This window comes from Hesperophylax consimilis, chromosome 13 (genome assembly GCF_061612785.1).
Source record: "Hesperophylax consimilis isolate HC1 chromosome 13, BYU_Hcon_1.0, whole genome shotgun sequence".
In the NCBI taxonomy this organism is placed as follows: Eukaryota; Metazoa; Arthropoda; class Insecta; order Trichoptera; family Limnephilidae; genus Hesperophylax; species Hesperophylax consimilis.
In genome coordinates, this window is record NC_142848.1 from 14,021,252 (window position 1) to 14,043,626 (window position 22,375).

Sequence of the window (22,375 nt, forward strand, 5' to 3'; positions counted from 1 at the left end):
ACATTTAAGGGCGCACATACCACTGCGTGCGCAGAAAACTGAGTAAATTTGAAAAATTATTATAATGTATGGTGAAAAAAATAAAATGGTTATTTGCTTTTCAACAGAAATTATATTTTATTTTTTATGAGTTTAAATGGCCTACTGATTAAAACCATTGTCTGCATCATAACTTCACCAAAAATTATCCAATCTGCAAATATAAAAAAAGATCTTGTAAATTTTTTTTTTTTAAAACCATACTATAATTTCTTTATTTAAAAAAAAAATCCCTCTGTCAGACTAACTACTACATAATTTTAAAAGATTTGTATTTTATTTTTGCAGATTGGATAATTTTTCGTGAAGTTATGATGCCGACAACTGTTTTCATCAGTAGTCCATTTATACCCGTGAAAAATAATATTTTTTTTCTGTTAGTTGAAAAGTTAATAAAAAAATGTGAAAAAAACAATTAAATTTTTTTTTTCACCATATAACCTTAATAATAATTTTTCTAATTTACTCGTTGTTCAGCTCGCACAGGGACATGTGAGCACTTTAAACAATTTTATTTTGGCGAATCTTGACTGAACACATGTGATATTATTATTATGTTCATGATTTATTTCTCCAATAAGTTCTCAAGAACAAAATAATATGCATAAAAAGAAATTTTGATTATTGGATATCTAAAGTATGATTCAGATTATGTTATGGCATATTATTTGATGATGAGTATTTAAATGTCGTATTTCTGGCGCGTAGTAGATTGAAGAATGAGGACATCTCATTTTTCAAAAAGTTAATTTAACGCATTTTTTCGACATTTTTTTTTCATAAGGTTCTACTGAATTGTAAATAAAATTTGACAAAAAAAAAAAACAAATCAAATACATATTCGAAACACATCAACGAGATTCCAATCACCCAAACGACTAAAAAACGTTACAAAAATAATATTAAAACAATCATTTATTCTTCATCAATACTGTCAGCTATTTTAGAAGCAGAATGAAGACGAGATTGATCATAGATTCAGGATACCATAGGCCGGTGTCGCTGGTTGGGAGGACTCGCTGTGTTGTTCTGTGGGTTGGCGAAAAGGACTCCTTCGTATGTGACTCCGTTTAATTCCATTGAAACCACCAGCTGTTGGTCCCCGGTTCTTGCATCACCTAGAAACACAAAAATTTATTTTAGACGTTAATTAGCAAGTCAAAACAGTAGAAAACTATTTATTTTCAATGAAACCATAAAAAACAATAAATTATTCATACATCATAATACACATTCTCGGATAAAATTAATGTCAGAACAATATGTTTTTTTGTTAAATATTAACACCCACGAGGTAAACCTAAGGACCTATGTCATCTTTGAGGATTGTATGTTGAGAGTCATTTAATTTTTTTTTTTTTATGTGAAACCGCACAAGAGTCCCAACTGCTCCCGACCATCTAAAGCCAGTGAGACTATGGCATCCCCAATTGGACAATGTTGTGAGGCTGAAGGTAATGAGGGAGGGGAAGGAGATGGAAAAGAGGTCGGTGGGGAAGTACCTGACTATTCAGATTTGGTCTCCAAACTTGGCCAAAGCCATTTCAGGCAATGTTTCTATTCTGAATGGTGATCTTCCATCAGAGCGATACTGAGAGTATCTTCCACTCTAATAACCCACTTACAGGTAAAAATCCGACAAATAAATTTGCAAGGAGAATTTCAACAGTTATCTTTGAATACGAGAGATGGCAGCACTTCCTTAGGAAATAAAATAAGATAAATAATAATGATGTATTGAGGGAAGACGTCAGTTGGTAGAGACAACTCCAGGGATTGGGCGAGAAGAGGCTGGGCCTGCATCACATGGAGGCCACTGATGTAGCACAGGACAGTAAGAAGATATATTTATATATTACCTCTGCTTGTGATTTTGAACGCAGCGCCCAATCCATTGTTGGCCAGATTGTGTTCCTCGTGATGGTTGTGCAGCGGCATAGCGTGTGGAGGAGGACCCCGTGCGGGGGTGCGCGCCTGAGGTGGCGTGGGGCTGCGGCGGGGCGCCGGCGGGGGTGCAGGGCGCTTGGCCGGAGGCGGGGGCTCGCGCTCCGTCAGCTCACGCTTCACGCAGATCATCGGGGGCGCCGGAGACTCGCTGAGGTTCAGCGCCTCCCTGAGGGAATATAAACTGCTTCGGTCATTATTAATATTTTATAAATATTACATAATCGTCAGAGATCTCTTTCTACAACATTTTCTACTTTCGACAGCCTCTACTTTTATAACTACTACTACTACCGTGTTAAAAATGTGGGGATTCGGAAAGAATGCAAGGCTGATGAAAGCGTAATGGTCAAGAATAAGAAAGGGACTTAGATGGTTTGGGCATGTAGAGCAGATTAATGAAGAAAGGAGTGGAAGAAGTCGGTAAGACCCAAGAATAACATGACATTATCAAATTAATCAAATACTTGGGTTGGGTCACTCCAAGCGTCAGAATAACAAAGAGTATGTATGAGACGATATATGAATGTGAATGAAGCAAGGAGTCTATGTTGACCGCGGTTTGCGAACTGCGGGCACCTCTTTGTGTAGGAGCCAAGGCGCTGATAATAACACAACACCTAACACAGCGCTCTTGAGACTTTTACTTGAGCCAGGCGCCGTTTGGCTAAAGGCCGGCCCTGCCCTATCTTAGAGCATTAATTGGGTTATTGTGTGGTTATGTCATTATAATTGAAAATAGTTATGCAGAAAGTAGCCAGCCACAAAAAACTCTAACTGAGATAAAAGGACTTTTGTCTAAAGATTGAATAATTAAATCTACCCCACATCTAAAATGTTTTTACTTTAAAAAATATAAATTATACATACAATGTAGATAACAATTTCTTATAACTTAACAGTGGATTTAAATGTAGATTTGTAGAGTTATGTTTATGTTTTTGGCTATTTCATGTAGAATACATATTAGTGAATTTAAGGTCTGCAATAAAGTGTCTACTATGAACTTACTATGTGAAATATGCATTCTGCAGAAAACAGCCAGAGCTACCAAAAATACTAATGTATGTAATTACAAGAGCCGTGAACCTTTTCTGCTGATTATGTAAATGTTATTGTTTGAATGTTAGGTAAATTGCTGAAATCGTCCATTTCACTATTTTCTGGTTAATACTTTTGAGAAATAGTCGCATTAAAAGTGTTTGAGTGCCGTGAACGCTTTCTGCACATTTTTAAATGGCTTTATTCACGATCAACAAATATTTTGGAAGGCGATTACTATGAATTTTTGTACGAAATTGGCCTGGCTAGTTTTAGAAGAAAATAGAATAGACCTTACTCTGTAGGATGACAATAATATCTCATGCTGCTTTCTGCTTAACTAATATCAAATGTTTTGTTGTTGTTTGGTTGTGCGGTTACGTTGTTGTGTATTTATGTAGTTTTATAATTGTTTTGTGTGTTGCTGCGTAGTTTTGTCATTGTATCATTGTGTAATATGTAGTTGTGTTGTTGTATAATTTTGTCATTGTATCATTGTGTAATATGTAGTTGTGTTGTTGTGTAGTTTTGTCTTTGTATCATTGTATAATATGTAGTTGTGTTGTTGTGTAGTTTTGTCATTGTATCATTGTGTAATATGTAGTTGTGTTGTTGTGTAATATGTAGTTGTGTTGTTATGTTGTTGTATTGTTGTGTCATTATGTTGTTGTATTGTGCTGTTGTGTAGTTTCATCATGGTGTTGTAGTAATTATGTAAGTTTTTGAGTAAGGTAAGTACCTCTGTGGTTCATTAGTCGGAGGTGAAGAGTTGTTGATGGATGCGGGCGGGGAGGCGTTGTTGTTGTAGAGACTCCACAGAGTGAGGCGGGACATCTCCAGTGCGTTGAGGGCTGCATCACGCGGAGACACGGCACTGGGCGGTGACTCTGATCCTGGAAAAATCAATGTTAAATTATTTAAATAGTGGTACAATGACAAATATGATTTCCTTTAAATGACAAATATGACTATCGCCAATATATTGAAATACCGCACCTAAAGGTTTAAATCAGACAAACAGTAGCAAAAATGCATTCATTAACCTCTCGGAGAGTGAGCTTTTACGAACAAGACTGTGACCCAGTTCGGTGAGCATTTTTGAAGTACACAAATAAAAAAAAAATTAAATGTAAAACAATAGTTTTCTCATAATCTAGCAATGTAAAAATAATATTATTATTTATTTAACTAATTAAGGGCGTTATATGTAGTACGGCCATACTCCTTGGGGAGTATTTAGTTCTAGCCGTAATAGTACGGCCATACTCGCCGAGAGGTTAAGACAGTTAAATATGATCAAATTACAACAAAATTAGTAATTACCTGGCCTCCTGAAATCCTTCTGTTGAAACAGCTTCATGTACTCCATCATCTTTTGTTCCAGATCGTGGGCCATGTGGTGGGCGGTGTGCTGAGCCGCAGTGGGGTTGTGGAAGCCGAGACCTCCGGGGCCTAGGGTCAGTCCCCCGCCCAAGCCTCCGCCTAGACCCCCGCCCAGACCCCTGGCACCCCCAGTCACAAGGGACAGTGGGGACATCTGTTGAGAGAGCTGGTGCATGCTGGTCGGAACAGGGCTGCGCTGCATTGACGGCTAGAAGAACAAACAGATTTATTAGATGAAATTGATGAATGAGGATATGGCGACAAGTAATTTTAAAAAATTAACTCTACTTACAGGTACAGGGTTTAAACTTAAAAATGATTAACTAATTCATCTACTTGTAATATTCTTGCTTATTATTATTACAAAGGCAGCGCCTTAGTGGGTTTAATTTATGTGCTTATCTTTGAAAAAATAACAGTAAAAACAAAGAGTTCCAAAAATAAGACATTTAAACTGGTAACTAAACACAGCTAAAGCAATTTGAAGCTAAATTTCGAATCTGAATGGTAGTCTCTCACCGAGGAGATATTTAAAATATCTTGCACTCTTTATCTATGGGGACGGGGCCGGCCATGTATGGGCTTATGTTATTATACCTAATGTCCAGTGTCCATGCATTATAGAAGTGACGGCAAAGGGAAGAAAGGGGAAATGTTACAGACTATTATTAGATTATTATTAGTCTAGTAAACTGTATGTAGGATACAATAAGATATTGACAGTTTATCTTTGACGGCATAGTAGAGATAGTTACCATATTGAGCTGGGACTGCACTTGCTGCTCGAACTGCCCATAGGAAGAGCGACGGCCTTCTCGCCGGTTGCCATCGATGGCGGCCTGTAGCTCTGACGGAGTGGACAAGTTCTTCTTCTCGCACTCGTAGGGGTATAAATATTTCATATATCTAGAAAAAAAAAAAAAAAATTAAGAAACAAATATTTCACAAAACTTCGAGACATTAAATATTTTTCTTCGTAATAAAATAAACTTTGTTGTTGTGTATGTACAAAATATACTTTATGCACATTGTGATAGCACTTTTCAACTGCCAACAGACAGTCGTTGAACTATGTAATGCTACCTCTGTTTGTTGGGAATTTTGTGAGGCTGAAGGGAGGGGAAGGAACAGCAGAAAGTTTCTGGCTCATTAAATCTGGTCACTACATAGCAAAAACCATTTCAAACATCTTTTCGATTCTGGATTATGGTCGCTCACCAAGGCTATACTAATAGTATGTTCCACTTAGGAATTAGTGTAAATATATAGAATAGTGGAAATAATACATTTTAATAGTTACTAGCTGTACCCCGCCACGCGTTTCTACGGATCCTTCCAGAACATTCAAGAACATTCTCGAACTTTCCGAACCCTTCTAGACTCACTGACACAATCAGCTATTCATTTTGGAACCGTCTAAAACTTTCTTCTTCCAGAACCTTCTAGAGCATTCGAGAACTTCATGAACCTTCCAGACTCACCGACACAGTCGGCGGGCCCATTTTGAAATAATATGAAGCATTCGCGGCCATAAAAACCGACTTCCACCTACGCTTAGCCACCCCTAAACAAACTTTCTTACTTTCGATGTGACACCAAGGGCTATCTACTACCATAACCACCGGTGGGTGGCAGTTGCTGGTTGTGAAGAAAATTAGGCGGGCAGGGAAAACACGGGTTTCTTTTTATAACATATATATATATTAGATTTCGTTAAAATTAAAATCGAATGTTCACTTGGCGGCCATTTTTATTGATAAGAAAGTTTTGAGGTTAGTTTTTTATATTATTTTCCCCAAAATAGGTTTCTTAGGTTCTTGGTCAGGGTTTAATTTTTTTGTATGAAAAAAGTAGCCCAAATAACCTATTTTAGTATTAACCGTGTCCCGCTTTTCTGTATATTTATCGGAATTAGTTACAAATGCTCTAATAATGTAAATATGTAATTATTTTCCCAAAAGTTGTAATTTGAGCCCCCAATATTATACTGTGTTTCTGATGGGTAACTAAAAGGTACCTACTCTAAAACTGTAGCACGTCCCTGGTTTATTAGAATTAATAATACAACTCGTAAAATTGAATAAGCATAAACCTCCAGTCAGCCTTAATTTGCCTATGAAGATGTCCATGGAATTTAAATGCTTATTTAGCATTTTTAAAGACAAAAGATCTTATCGTATATCATCTCAAGCGAACAGGTAGGTACTGAATACTGCAACAAACCGTCATTGACTCATTAATGAGAAGAATTTAAGAACACGTCGCATATTATTATAGTTTTTGTCCCGAAACACGTCTGTGAAATACCAAATTTCCATAATAGAAGTAATAATAATTACACATTTGAGATGGGGGATCATAAATCAAAGCGGACATTTTTTTCTAGATTCAATAGACGAATAGACGAACTGACTACAATGAACAGTGCGACGTGTAAAATATAAAATAATGAAATTCCCGCCTTTATCGGCCTGTCAATAGTCCAATATGGCGGCACATTGCCAAGTTTTCCTGAAGTACGCCGCGTGGAATTTTTGACACCAAATATTAAAAATACAGACACCTGATTAATGTTTATCTGTTTACCTAACCTAACTAACCATCACGCCGTTTCCACGCAGGAGTAGGCAGAGAGGACGGATCGCTAAACAACTCGGCCTCATTCACATTCATACATACTCTTCTATTATTCTGACTCTCGACATGGCCCGAGCCAAGTATCTGGTTCACATGATCGTGCCTTGTCTTCCACGGGCGTCATCGACTTATTCTACCATTCACATGTGCGTCCTTTTTTCTTTCATTCGATCTACACGCCCAAACCATGAGAGTCTGTTCACCTTTATAATTATTATTTTATTCCAGACTACATACAGGAGTTGTCCAATGCAATAGGTATAGGTACCTAGATTAAATATCTTGGGGTTGTATAATATTGATATTATTGACATTATTGATATTATTGATATTTATGTTTCTGACTTTATGTCCGGGATCTTACCCGCAGGAAAAACTAAGCCCTTCCACACATGTTTCCACAAATGATCATCTAGTCAATCCACATTACGCAAGTGGATATATAAGCATAATAAATACAAAACAATACAATAACAATACGTCAACTCACCAGAGATCAAATGCGAAAATAATTCACCGACTCCAGATATTTTCATATCAGAGGGTTCGGCTCGTTAGAACTCCTAACTGGACCTATAAATCCTACTGATCCCTCAATATAAATATTTAAAAAAAATTAGTAACCCTACATGTATTTAAAATGACAAGTTTTTGCATTTTATATATAAATTCTTTGACAGATCCTATTATTTTATTGATATTATTATTATGGAGGTTTTGATGTATTGTTTAAACAAGTTATTGCGACTTTCATCATTTCGAGAATTTAATAGCTTTCATCGGGAGTTGGCCGCTTTATGTAACCGAATATTATAACATAAATAAAGAACCTGCACTGCATGTTTTACGAGTTTTAATCTATGACATATTAAAGATTAAAATAAGTCCCCGTAAGGGGGCTTTAATGTTTCCCTCTGGCATCGGGACATACGTCATATTTGAAGATGCTGAGTGGAGGGTTTTTTTAAGTTTTAAGGAAGGGGGAGTGCACACGAGTCTCGAAGACGCAGGTTGTATTAAGGAGGAAACATAAAAGTCGACAAATAAATTCACAGCCGTGTTCATGCCGTGAGAAATTGTCATGTTTTTTCCTTATTTATTACGCATTTAATGACTTTTTCCAAGCTTCCCGTAACTCTTTACAGTTTCCATTAAATATTTTGTAATAAAATTGAGAGCAATCCTTATTAAAAATATGAAATAATTGTAAGATTTCAAAAAATGCCAAGTTTTATTAGTATTTATTCATTCGCATTTGGTGGTTTTTGTCAAGCTTCGTGATAACTAGTTTCCATTACAATGTAATTTTTTTGTTCATATGAAGCAGATGTAACATTATAATTTGAAATAAAACAATAACTTAGCAAACACCACTTTTATATATTTAATGAAGCCCTGATGAAGCTACGGTTGTAGCGAAACCCGGTCGGCATTGTATAAAAAATAAAAGTGGTGTTAACTAAGTTATGGTTTTTTTTTAAACAATAGTAATTCATAATAAAATAGAGTGCAATCCTTCACAAAAATCTTTTATTTGTATTTATTTGCATTTATTTGCATTTGGTGACCTTTGCCAAGCTTGCCAAAAGCTTTTGCATTTTCTATCAAAAATAATATTTCATAATTCAAATTGAGTTCGATCCTTATTCAGCGGTACCTAAGACATAAGTATCTATCTATACGTATAGGTACCTACTCGGTTTTGTTTGATGAGAACTCGATCTCTCGTGCGAGCTTTTTCCTTTGTACGCGCAGCCACCTCAGTACATAGAAGTAGAAGTTATAAGTTAATAGAAATTCCCTCGAGAACAAGCCGCCTCCTCGGTACTTCTCACCATCTCACGTACACGAATAATGTCGTATGACGGATCCACGGATCGTCCGTTGAATATTAATCGCCTCAGATCCGATAGTGTATGGATACTGTTGCATTTAGTCCAAGTTCCCCGGTTCGGCACGGCAATCAATAATATCAGCCGAATAAAAGAATGACAAATATTTATACGAGTTCTATGCGAGGCACGTACCACGTACGTCCATGGAATGGCGTGGTGTTGGTGGATGAAATAATTAATGAACCGTATTGGTTGGCTCCTCCCATTCCAGTATTATATTTATTATAATGCTCACGAAAGAGAATCATTCGCCACATAGGATGTAGGCTATACATTTACCTCTTATATGACAGTGTTACGTGTTGGAGCTGGTTCGTGCTCCAGGGGCGTGCGCTGGGAAAGTTGTAAATATGATTATAATATTGTCTACAGCACTATAGAAAATGTATTATAGGTATCTAGAGTCAAAATAAACTGGAATAGTGTTTCCCGGTAGTAAACAACAGTCTCATTTGATAAGTTTCTACATAATAAGCATTTTGTGAATCTATAGGTACTATGAAAAATCAACCCGTAAATAAAAAAGTTTTTTTTACTATAATACATCTATTTTTATTAATAGATGTAGGTATTTACTTAAAAATACTTTTGTTACTGAGGATTGAATCTTCCTCCCGGGGAATGACTAAAATGAGTGGACCGCGCTATCACTTAAGCCACATCCCAATTAGATGGTAACGAGATTTATTTCGTGTATTTAACTGATGTAATTTTTTTTAATGTCATCCAATTTCAGAGAAATACGTGTGTGTGCATAAATGCCACCATAATATAATATAAGTATGTTAGAGAAAATCTAATTTCTGCATACATATACACATTTCTACATCTCTCTGACAATCACAATGGAAATGTCTTTATATTATCAGAATATAAGAGGCATGAGAAGCAAATTAGATCAAATCTCTATAAACACTCTCTCCTCAAACTATGATGTTATATGTTTAACAGAAACATGGCTAAATTCCTCAATTCAAGATGCAGAGATATTGGATAAACGATACACTATTTTCAGACAAGACCGAGAAAAACTAACATCCAGAAAGAAAGACGGAGGGGGAGTTTTAATAGCTATCAAGAAAAACATTGTAGCCTATCAAATATATGATGAACCCTCTAATATTGAACATATTTGGGTAAGAATTAAATCAAACGGATCAAATAAAAAATTTATAAATATTTGTATAGCTTATCTTCCACCAGATATTGCAACTGACGCATTTACTAATTTCATCAACAAGTGCCAAGATATCTGTATTAAATCACACATCAATTCTCATACATTAATACTGGGAGACTTTAATATTCCTTCCATTGAATGGTCAGTTAACGCCAACAATGATAGTAATTATTTTGAATCATTTGGTAATCAAAAATCTTCATTGTTATTAGAATTTCTACATTTCTCTAACTTACATCAGTATAACTATACAAAAAATGTTAACGGTAGAATACTTGATCTAGCTCTCTCTGATTTTACGCTCAATGTTCAACCTGCCCTCGCTCTTTCTAAAATTGACGTGCACCATCCACCAATTGAAATGGATCTAACTATTAATACAATGCACAATCTTAATGATAACGTTGAACGTCCTTTATTCAATTTCAAAAAAACTGATTATCTTAATTGTACCAAAGAATTATCCCTAATCGACTGGACCCCAATGGTAACACTAAATTGCAATGAGTCTCTTCAATTCCTATATAATAGCATCTGGCCAATTATAGAGAAACACACACCAAAAAAAGTGAATAAAAACAAATATCCTATCTGGTATTCCAGTGTTGTTATCCATCAAATCAAAGAAAAAGACAAACTTAGAAAAAAATTCAAAAAGTTTGGGAATCCTAGAGACTATGATAGTTTCACAATCCTACGATCAAGGGTCAAAACTGGAATTCACAAATGCTACCAATCTTATATTAATTCTATCGAAGACACTTTACATCATAGTACAAAACCACTATGGACTTATGCAAAATCAAAAGGTATGACTCACTTAATTCCTAAAATAATGCACTTAAATGAAACTGTAGCAAACAATGGTCATGAAATTAGTGAACTTTTCTCAAATTACTTCTGCTCTGTTTTTAATACAAATGATGTATCAAATCAACATGTAAATTGTGTTTCTCAAGAAAGTACCTACGCGCTCAGTCATGTCGAAATTTCAAAGACTGAAATATTAAACGCTATGAAATCACTAAACTCAAACAAAGGCCCAGGTCCAGATGCCATTCCACCATTATTTATATCAAACTGTGCTAAATCTCTTGTTTATCCTCTTCATGTTATATTTCGTAAATCTCTTAAAGAAGGTGTTTTTCCTGATCTTTGGAAAATAGCACGTATCACTCCTATCTTCAAATCTGGGAATAAAAGTGACATCTCTAATTATCGCCCAATAAGTATACTCTCATGTTTTGGAAAAATTTTCGAATCCTTAATCTATAAAAGCATTTTTACACATTTTAAACATATTTTAAGTTCTGTTCAGCATGGATTCGTATGCAAAAGATCCACTACCACAAATTTAATTGAATATGTAGATTTTTTATGTACCAATTTTGACAAAAGAACACAAGTAGATGCAGTCTATACTGATTTCCGAAAGGCTTTCGATAAAGTCAGTCATCCTCTTCTGATCCAAAAACTAAAAAGAACAGGTTTCCATGGCAACCTCCTGAGATGGATTATATCGTATATTTCTAACAGGAGTCAATATGTACAAGTTAATAGTTATGAGTCCTCTCCCAAACTTGTCACATCTGGTGTCCCTCAAGGATCCCATTTAGGACCACTACTCTTTATTATATTCATAAATGATCTAACGGCAAAACTTTTTTGTAAATGTTTACTATATGCGGATGACTTAAAAATTTTTCATCCCGTGAATTCACAAGAAGACTGCAAAACTTTGCAAAAAGACCTCCTCACATTGTCTCAATGGTGTGTAGATAATAACATGGAATTAAATATTAGCAAATGTAATATCATCTCGTTCACGAGAAATGTCCGTAAAATTGATTTCCCTTACACGATCTGTGATGAAATCCTAAAACGAGTAGACTCCATTAGAGATCTGGGAATCTTACTTGACTCGAAGCTAACCTTCAGAAACCATTACCAAAACATTGTCAATCAGGCTAATAAAATGCTCGGTTTCATCACCAGAGTCACTAAATCATTTAAGAACACCAGTAGCTTCAGAATCTTGTACTACTCATATGTAAGAAGCATCTTAGAGTACGGCTCTGTGATTTGGTCACCACATTATGCAATTCATAGCAGGAAAGTGGAGTCCGTTCAAAAAAAATACTTAAGAATACTAGCTTACAAATCTGGAGTACATCGTAATCTCAGTAACGATGCTGAAAGACTTACTCACTTTAAAGAAGTCTCACTCGCCAAAAGAAGAAACATATCAGATATAATCTCTCTGTTTAAAATCATTAACAATGTGTATGATTCATCTTTAATTAATCAAATTAACCTCAATATAAGACCGAAATCCACAAGAAACCCTGTAACCTTTTGGATAGATACTTGTCGTAGTAATACAAGTTTTTTCAAACCAACATCGAGAATGACTCGATTGTATAATAGATACTGCAATCTTCTAGATTTAGATATATTTTCAAACTCAATTAATACCTTCAGAAAGAACTTACACATACTTATATCTGATGATCTCCTCACTTAGAGCCATTTTATTATTTCATTTTCTTTACCAATCACCTACTTATGCATTAGCTCCACTATATATGATTCATGCGTGCATAAGTGTATATATGTTTGCATACAATATGCGTACAGTGTACACACTTATGAGTGTGTTTGTATTTAAATGTGTATGTACGCAACTATGTATGTGTGTATATATGTATGTATGTGTATTTAGATGTATGCATGTATATATATATATGTATAATATAGTAATAAGTATATAAGTTTCTTCCTAATAATTGATTTCGATCCTCCTTGTTTTTATATACACTCTTGTAATTAAATTTATTATTACTGTAACTAACCAATCACTATTACACAAATAATATTGAGATGAATGTTGTGCTCACCTATTATTAGAAACATCATTATAACCATGTATAAATGTAAATCACTGTTAAAATTATGTGATGTATTCTGTTGGCGAGCCAATAAATAAATAAATAAAATAAATAAATAAATAATAATATACATATGATAGGATGCATTGTCATCGACAACGAGACTATCTGCCGAGTTTCAACTCGATCGCCTGTCGGGAAGTGGGTTAATTTCGACTTTAAGATTTCATTCACTTGTTCATTCAATCAAGAAAACAGAATCGAAATTTTAAAAAAAATTTGAAAAATTTAAAAAAAAAAATACAATCTAATTGACACCCATGTCATCATTATACGAGATGTATTTTTGGTGAGGAACCTATCACCTATCAGTGTTATATAATGTTTAAGCGTCCTTACTTTTACTAAAAGATTTTCTCCAAAGCAAAGTGTATACGGCAGGCGTTCACATCCGAAACAAGCGTCGTTTATAACTTGCAGGACATAAAAAAGTCGTAATTTATGTATTTACTTCTAAACCATCCGTTTAGCATCATATTTGATGGGTCATTTATATGTCGAGTCTAATCCGTGGATTAGTGAAAACCACGGTACCTACTAATCCTGAAGTCACGGCACTATGTTTTACAAAAAAATCATTTTTACTCACTTGTTGTATTTAAAAACTTGATCATTACCTACCTCCATGAGTACACACTTCAAACACTTACTTTTTTACATCAAGTAACATAAATCAATTGAAGATCCAGATAATATAATTACCAAAAGATTAGTCGGCTAATTAGATACCTTCGTAAACAAAAACAAAAATACAAGTGGTATTTATTTATTTTATTTATTTATTTATACCTTTAGATTTACACACAGTACAATATGATATAAAGATATAATTAAAATATTTTTAGTGTATCTTATCAGGTCGAAATTATTGGTTCCTAACTAGGCAAATTGCCCGTTTCAAGGAACCAAAAATATGTGAAAGTATGTGTGTGATTTGTCTATGTCTATAATATATCTCATTAATGTTTTAATGTGTGATGTTTAATCGTTACAATCTTATGATAGAGTCGAACTTGAGCTGTTGTGTATGTTTCAATTGTGTATGAGCAATAATTAGAATAATGGAAGATATATATAGTGTGTGATTAGTCTATGTCTATACTATGTCTATTATCGCATGTGCTTTCGTCTTTTCATATTTTACTGTTAGAATTAATACCTACCTGCATTAAATAATCATTTCGGCTATAATATAATTTGTATTAAAAATAATAAACGCCCGCGTCCGTTTGTCTGACGTACATTTCTTCTTTTGAGAAGAGCAACTTGACACATGACAAGCGCTGGACGAGTTAATTATAAAAGAAACTCACACAGTATTATTTATATTTGTTCAATAGACAAAATGTGACTCGAAACGCCGACTCGATAGATAGCCACTAGAAACTAAAAACCAGAAAAAATACTCGGAAGATATTCCATTGAAATTGAAATTCTATACCTACTCGCTACACAACCAGAGTTGAAATTGATAAATTAGTATAATATTAGTATATACAAACCTACTCGTAGAGTCCCCGTTCCGAATTCTCCGGAGTATTGTGACGTTTCGACAATTGAAACAGGCGACAGTTTGAGATGGTTAATTATAGTTTGGTATAAATCTAGTATTTCAGGCGTGAAAAAAGGCATCTGATGCCAATCTTTTATCTTTCTTAGATAATATTCTCGACACAAAGTCCGTTTTTTTCGTACATGTAGGTTTCTAGGTGTTTGGCCAAAAAGAAAATATGTCAAGAAAAGAAAATAGACAATGGCGATCTAGTGATAATGATGAAATACCGTATAGAGTCTGATGATTTATTCTGATCATATTACATTTACTGCTAATACTTAGCTAGACAGAAAGTAGGGATTATAAATTTTCTTATTTGATAAAAATAGTGAGATTTTTTTTATACAGCACAATAGCACACAACTGCTCCCAACCACCATCTGCAGCCAGTGAGACTACGGAATTCCCAATTAGGGTATGCTGTGAGGCTGAAGATAGTGGAGAAGGGATTGAGAGGAGGAAGAGGAAGGTAGGGAAGAACGAGGCTATTCACAACCAAACACGACTAAAGGCATTTCAAGCAACGTTTCGATTTTGAATGGTGGTCTTTCACCAGAGCGAAGCTCTGGAACGTGCCACAAATATGCTTGATACATATTATGTTGAATTGATAAATTCGTATCATATTAAATAAATAAAATTTACTTGCGCACGCCGGTATTTGAACCCACGACCTCCCGATTCGCAGTCAAGGGTCGTAACCATTCAACCACGGAGGCCGTCAAAGATGGTCATCTTTGCGTGGTTTTGTTGATTTGTCCATGACCGAATTCTAATGTAGGCAATGGGATATTAAATCTTAAAGCTTTTGAGATTTACACCATGGCTTACACCATGGAGTCCACCATGACATGGACTATTGGCCATGAACTATCCAACCTCCAGCACCAACCACTAGGTCTGGATCTGTAATCTGTATGGCAAGCGGAAGGCGGACCGGAGGCATAAATCATACAAAGCCTGGCGGTTTTGCTTAACACTTTTGGAACCAGATAAAAATGACACATTTTAATATTTAAATAAATTGAGTAAATCAATAAAAAAAAATTACACACATGTAGTTACTCCCCGACAAACTAAAAGGTTTTCTGCCTTACAGTTAAGATCTTTTGTGTTATATTATAAGCTTATCTAACTATTTGTATTTTATTTTATTTATTGGTCATAATACATTAATATTTTGCAGTGTTAGGAATTTTGACATCATTGATGAATAAAATAACGACATTTAAATTTTAAGACCAAATTTAAAAAAAACAATATAATATAAGAAGAAAAAGTGCAACTACTTAAAGGTACAAACGTGTTTTTTTATATTTTCTAGTTTAACATTTTAACATGGAATGAATATTAATAATAACAATGAGAGAAAGTGATGTTATTCAATTCAAACTGCTATTATTCAAGTATACTGTTATTATGTTATTCAAACTTATTTTATTCAATTCAAACTGAAAGCAAAACAGAAAGAAAAACGTGATGAAAATCAATTTAATAAAAAGTTTTCAGAAATTTTGTATGTACTATACCTATATACAAAAAACAATGTATGTGGGTTTGTTTGTTGCACAAATCTGTTGTTTTATTCCAAGATTGGTTAAATTTTACACTATTTACCTTCAAAGAAAGACGCTATCTACGTACAACTGAAATACCACCCGTCCCATTTTCCCACATCTTAAGGTTATTTTGCCACATCTTAAGGTTTTTTTACTATCAAAAAGTGTATGTTCACAGCATACCCTAATTGGGAATTCCGTAGTCTCACTGGCTGCAGATGGTGGTTGGGAGCAGTTGTGTGCTATTGTGCTGTATAAAAAAAATCTCACTATTTTTATCAAATAAGAAAATTTATAATCCCTACTTTCTGTCTAGCTAAGTATTAGCAGTAAATGTAATATGATCAGAATAAATCATCAGACTCTATACGGTATTTCATCATTATCACTAGATCGCCAATAAAAACAATATAATATAAGAAGAAAAAGTGCAACTACTTAAAGGTACAAACGTGTTTTTTTATATTTTCTAGTTTAACATTTTAACATGGAATGAATATTAATAATAACAATGAGAGAAAGTGATGTTATTCAATTCAAACTGCTATTATTCAAGTATACTGTTATTATGTTATTCAAACTTATTTTATTCAATTCAAACTGAAAGCAAAACAGAAAGAAAAACGTGATGAAAATCAATTTAATAAAAAGTTTTCAGAAATTTTGTATGTACTATACCTATATACAAAAAACAATGTATGTGGGTTTGTTTGTTGCACAAATCTGTTGTTTTATTCCAAGATTGGTTAAATTTTACACTATTTACCTTCAAAGAAAGACGCTATCTACGTACAACTGAAATACCACCCGTCCCATTTTCCCACATCTTAAGGTTATTTTGCCACATCTTAAGGTTTTTTTACTATCAAAAAGTGTATGTTACTCAAATAAATGAATTAACGCCATTTATGAACACGTAGAATATAACGAGCGTCGCTTTTAACCCTAAAGCAGAATAAAGTCAGGGCGAAGCAAAGGAATGCAGCCAGTGTTTAATAAGTTAAGAAAACATTTAGACAGGGGTGAGTAACCCTCGCGGTTTATTCCATTTTCCCCTTTCAGAAGCTTTTCGTCAAGTACCTACTACTGATGTAAATGGAAGAGGGGAATTAACAGTCGATGATAAGCAATCAGCACACTAGAGATATCCTACAAAAGATGCTATGTAAATTAGCACACAAAGTGAATCCTGTGGCTTGTGGGTATCAAAGTGTTAAGTATTCGGCTAGCAATAAACCCGGGCGATGTGGAAGAAATCAAACTAAACATGGCTGACATAGTTCCATCAAAAGTCGGGCGCTTTTTCTGACTTATTCTCCCTTTGTGTCTGCCGGCTATAAATTATATTTTTAATGCATTCCTAGGGCCGCCTCGTAAACCAACCGATCCGTACCTGTGTTGTTTAAAGCCAACCGGAATAACCAACTTCTCAGTATAACCCATTAATAAATTAATACTACAATAATACAAATTTTAAATGTATAATTCGAGGCGATAAAAGCGCCGGAGATTTAAAAGAGTTGGATATTAAAAAGCGCCGTAAAGTTTCGAGTTAAAACGCTGTGAAAAAAGCTCGGTAAGTAGAACGTATAACATACCCAAACGGACGATATGTAAATTATGGCATCAGAACAAAAAACTTGCATTGGTACCTATGGGTTTCAGTACGGATTGTAAAGCAATATAATATGAATGGAGATCGATAAAAACCAATGAATCAATACAACTGAAGTCAAGTGAAAAGGCCGAGACCAGTTGAGACTTACGAAATGTGAAGAGAAAACTTTAAAAATACAAAGACTTTTGATGTTTTAACACGTGTTGTTTTCAGAATCATGACTGTGTACATTTATCTGATATAAAAGATAATTTAAGGAGGCACTACAATATTTATTATTTGATGAAACTGAAAACTGTTTTTTTAAACCAATATCATGCCACAAAAGGGCCACGAAGTTTCCCTCATATTCTAGAAGAAGGGAGGGATGAAACAGAAAAGTTGGCAAATTATTCCACAGCCGACATGTTGCACGTGAAATAGCTGCAGTTAATTGCATAGAATTTGAAGATGCTTGACTTACTGGGTCCTCAGAGTGAAGGCGGCCGACGTGATGCTGGATGGCAAATGAAGCCCCTTGATGATCTCCTGCCACAGCTTCTTGTTGATAACATCAACCAGGCCTCCCCTGGCGATAACCAGGTTGTACAGCTCGAACAGATCCAGCACAGACTTGGCCATGATCGGAAGTCTGTTGATTGGGGTTCCTGGAACAGATAAAATGCTACTTTAGAACGTGCTATCAAGAAATGTAACAGTTATTGAATTATTGTGTATTGTTTGCTCGCACTTATTTAGAATGTGTAGTCAATTATTTCTAAATTTCCTCAGATATGTGAGGGTTTCCTTCTACCTACAATAAACAAACACAAAGGTTGTTAGAGGGAAGCTTCTTATTATTTTATCAGTACAGTTAGATTGAGGAGGGAATATAAAATGGAGCTACAAAAACATATATCATGCTACTGCCGTTGAGAGTTCCGTTTTAAGGCAGACCCATACAAAATAGAAAGAGGTTAAAAAGGTTAAAGGTTAAGGGTCTATCAGCGATATGCTTATAATAATTATTGTACTCGTACATTTAGATACATATGAATTTGTTCCGTATCATTCAATTCAAATCTAAAGCGAAACTGGGTAGTAAAACTAGTAAACCTTAAGCCACCAAGTTCAAACGTGGAATACATTACATTTCAACGTTCTCAGAATTGCACTTATGGAAATAGGTAGGTACCTAGATACTCAATATTGCAATAAGAATTAGGCAAATCTCCATAAAACACAAATACCCTCCGGCGAACATTAACTGCCTCCCGTTCATGAAACTGCTCCTGTTTCTCCTTTTTGAGATGTCCATCGCCTTGCTAAATGTCCCATTGTCGGCAATAAAGCCATCGCGGAGGACATTAAGTTAAAGCGACTGGGTGAATAATAAACCCGAGATTATTCAAGGAAAACGAAAGGAAAAAGGATTATTCAGGCATAAATAAACGACGCGAAAAAATCGCATGCTTAGTAAAACCGCAGATTATGCTTTTTTGATTTAATGAAACTACTACTATCTGGGCAAGTTTGAAGATCGGTGCATAAAAATGGCATATGACTTCCAAAATGCAAAATACCGTAGCGTAATTCTATTTTGACAACCAAATTGCATTTCGGCTGTCAAATGTGTTTCGTGTCAGGTCGATCCTGTCAAGATGGTAGCCATGTTCGATAGTACCTTTTTATTACGCCAGAGCGTATGAGTGTTGCGACTGTTAAGTCAGAATAATCACCACTACGCGAAATCTATTGTTCACAGAACTATCAGTTTATATTAAAATAAAATAATTTTTTGCACTTGCCACTAGGTTTTACCGTAGATACTGAATTCCTGGACATCACTTGATGTCACAAAAATGCCGCTTAAATTCTAAACATAAACCTAGTTCACTGTTAGTGCATACTAAATTGAAGAAAAGCTTTGGTAAGGGTTGATCCCATAAGACGCTAGGCAGTTTAAAAGGAATGTTTAAGAGTGGGCAACATATTAATGTACGCGAATAAATCGAATAATGCATCAATGTTGTTCGTTACAAGAGCAATTTCAAAGATGGCGTATTCGCGCACGCGCACAGCTCGCGCCCCATACGCCACGAGGCCGGCCGCCCGGAATAAGTTTTATAGCAAAATCCCCCGTTTTATTGCGTTTCTCGCTATGTAATCCGCCATAAAAGTGCGCGATAAAGAGAGCGAAGAGCCAATAATGCGGCGGGAATTTGCTAGTCGGACATTGTAAGCTTATTTCTTACTTTGTTAGCGAGGGGTATGACTTCTCAGACAGAGGGTCAGTAGGCACTTAATTATAAAGAAAGACAAAAGATGGAACACATATAGGTAATGATAAATACTTTCCTGGGTAGGTACTTACCTACCTCATAATATAACCAATGATAAGATTTTGTGAGGAAATTGGAAGCAGGTACTTGAACTTGACTATTTCAGCATTTCTTCAGCTATTTTAATCTGTACTTTTGGAGTCAGATACAGGGTTGCGGGCAAGGTTTCCAGATATTATTTTAACAAATCGTATATTTTACCGTGAGAAATAGAAAAATCTGGATTTGGGAGCAAAAGAGGTTCGCGCCGTTTGCGATTGATTCGTTCCTTTCTCATTATTCGTAGTTCGGCTCGCAAGAGTTACATGCAGCATTAGCTGTTCCGCAGGAAAATTATATTTTGCTTAAAAAGCGGGAATTCCCGCAAAAACAGGTACGTATAGCCTCTCTGGTTGCGGTACAAAAAACGCAGGAGTAAAAAAACAGTCTTTTTCTAGCAATAGATATTACGCGACGACTAACATAGCTATCATTGTCTGAAAAAAGAATATCAGATGATTTTACACTCACCGCTCAACGCACCAATGGAAATTGCATTTGAATCACAGTAGTTGGGTGGTGCGCCGTGATTTGTAATAGATACAAAATATTTTAATTGAAATTATTTTTTTTCAAAATACAGTTGCTTGTATGAAAAGGGTTGCCAAAGGTAGTTCGGCTGCCCGATCGTTTGTCGAATCTCCTTCCTCAATCCACTCTCGCATTACACGATTTGTTTATAAATAAGTACCTGCCCGCATTACCATCGAGATACGTCCAAACACACGTCACCGCACTCGCAGGTCGGGTTTCAATCAGCCGGGCCATTGCTTATTGGAGGTTACCGCCAACAAAACACTTTGTAGATGTGAGATGTGAGAGGTGAGAGGTATTGGTCCGAGGCTGGCCACGGCCAATAGCCAATATCCAGTACGGCCGCTGCGTGCCGGCGGGACATTTCCACCGATTCGATCCATAGTCGCTTTATTATTTTATTCCAGGCTGAAGGGGAATGAAAGTTGGCCAGGGCAGAATGAGGATTTTACTCGAAATTAGGGGTTCGAAATACGAAAACGAGGGGATTTTCACATCTTCCAAGGAAAGGGACACAGATGTTCAGCTCAGTTGTTTAACAAATCATCAAGTACTTGCAAAATACAACCATACCTAATGGATTCAAGGATCGTTATGGCTCCGAATTAAGCGTTAAAAAGAAGAAGTTGGTTTGAAAGGGAGATATATGTAAATACGGTGACCGGATAAATCGTCAAAATGATAATTCATCACATCTTTAAAAATTTAAATAAAGTCATGGAAAGTGATGAAACAAAAACTTTATTAACTTGGTTAAGTAGGTTTAGGTTAAAAAAAATTTTCATCGCTTTTTAATGGCTTTATATCACTTTTTGAAGGTGTGTTGAAAAGTCACTGTGTTGAGTTATCATGGAACCGTAAATACACATGTAAACAGTAATTAACGAATGTTAGAACGAGCGCGCTAAAATTAAAAAGCGAAAATATTTAATGTGGCATGACTTATTTAAACTTAACGAAAATCAAATAATGTTTTAAGTAGCATTTAAAGAAACACAGTGAACTTTTTCATACTCGTAACATGTTTAATAAAAAGCCAGCAGTGTTTTCACAATTTTCGGAGATATGGAATTTCATATAATTATTTTTTTAACTCAGCAAATGTGCAGTCTTCAAAAATAACATACATATTGTTTAAGAGCTTTAAGCTCTAAAGTTTAGAGCTGTAAGTTTGGGCCTTCGGCTCTAAAATGTGTTTTAAATTTTACAAAACAACGATAAATGTATGTTAAATGGTGGTTTATCAGATGTGTAAAATTTAAAATACTTTTATTAGTAAGGGGATAAGTGTTAAAGGGAAGTTCGTTGCATTTCGGTAGATAATCGAAATGCGGGGTCATAAGTGTACTTGATTTTATGTAGGTTCTCGATTTTTCCAAACCAACATAGTTTTTAAAATATATATTTTTTTAATTAGAAATTTTTTACCTTACTAAATTTTGTATTACAACATCTAAATATTACTTCTCTGAAAGGAAAATCTTCAGACAGCTTTTAACATGAAACAAAAAAGATCGTTGGAAGAAAAATCACTCGTGAAACTCGTTGCTAAATTCATCTAAAAAAAATTCAGTGTTTTCATGAAACCATCATAGTTTAGTATTAAAGAGTAAAAATATCTAGTTATAAACGGAAAATATGTAAGTATTTAAATGTGAACTGTTGGTTTGCTAATTCGTATC

The 22,375-nt window shown here is 35.0% G+C and overlaps 1 protein-coding gene across 2 annotated transcripts in view; it reads right to left on the reverse strand.

The window, feature by feature from the left end:
• Positions 1 to 278: 278 nt before the first annotated feature.
• retn (retained) overlaps positions 279 to 22,375 on the reverse strand; it is a 254,968-nt gene continuing 232,871 nt past the window's right edge. The window contains exons 5-10 of one of the 2 annotated variants that reach the window (XM_089638518.1): positions 18,263 to 18,446; positions 5,163 to 5,313; positions 4,348 to 4,615; positions 3,764 to 3,917; positions 1,899 to 2,152; positions 279 to 1,157 (exon numbers count right to left, since the gene is read on the reverse strand). In XM_089638518.1, coding sequence (XP_089494644.1) covers positions 1,018 to 1,157; positions 1,899 to 2,152; positions 3,764 to 3,917; positions 4,348 to 4,615; positions 5,163 to 5,313; positions 18,263 to 18,446 — 1,151 coding nt within the window. In that variant the 3' untranslated portion in view covers positions 279 to 1,017. Of the gene's footprint in view, positions 1,158 to 1,898; positions 2,168 to 3,763; positions 3,918 to 4,347; positions 4,616 to 5,162; positions 5,314 to 18,262; positions 18,447 to 22,375 lie in introns of both variants that reach the window. The other variant, XM_089638517.1, reaches the window with a different exon arrangement.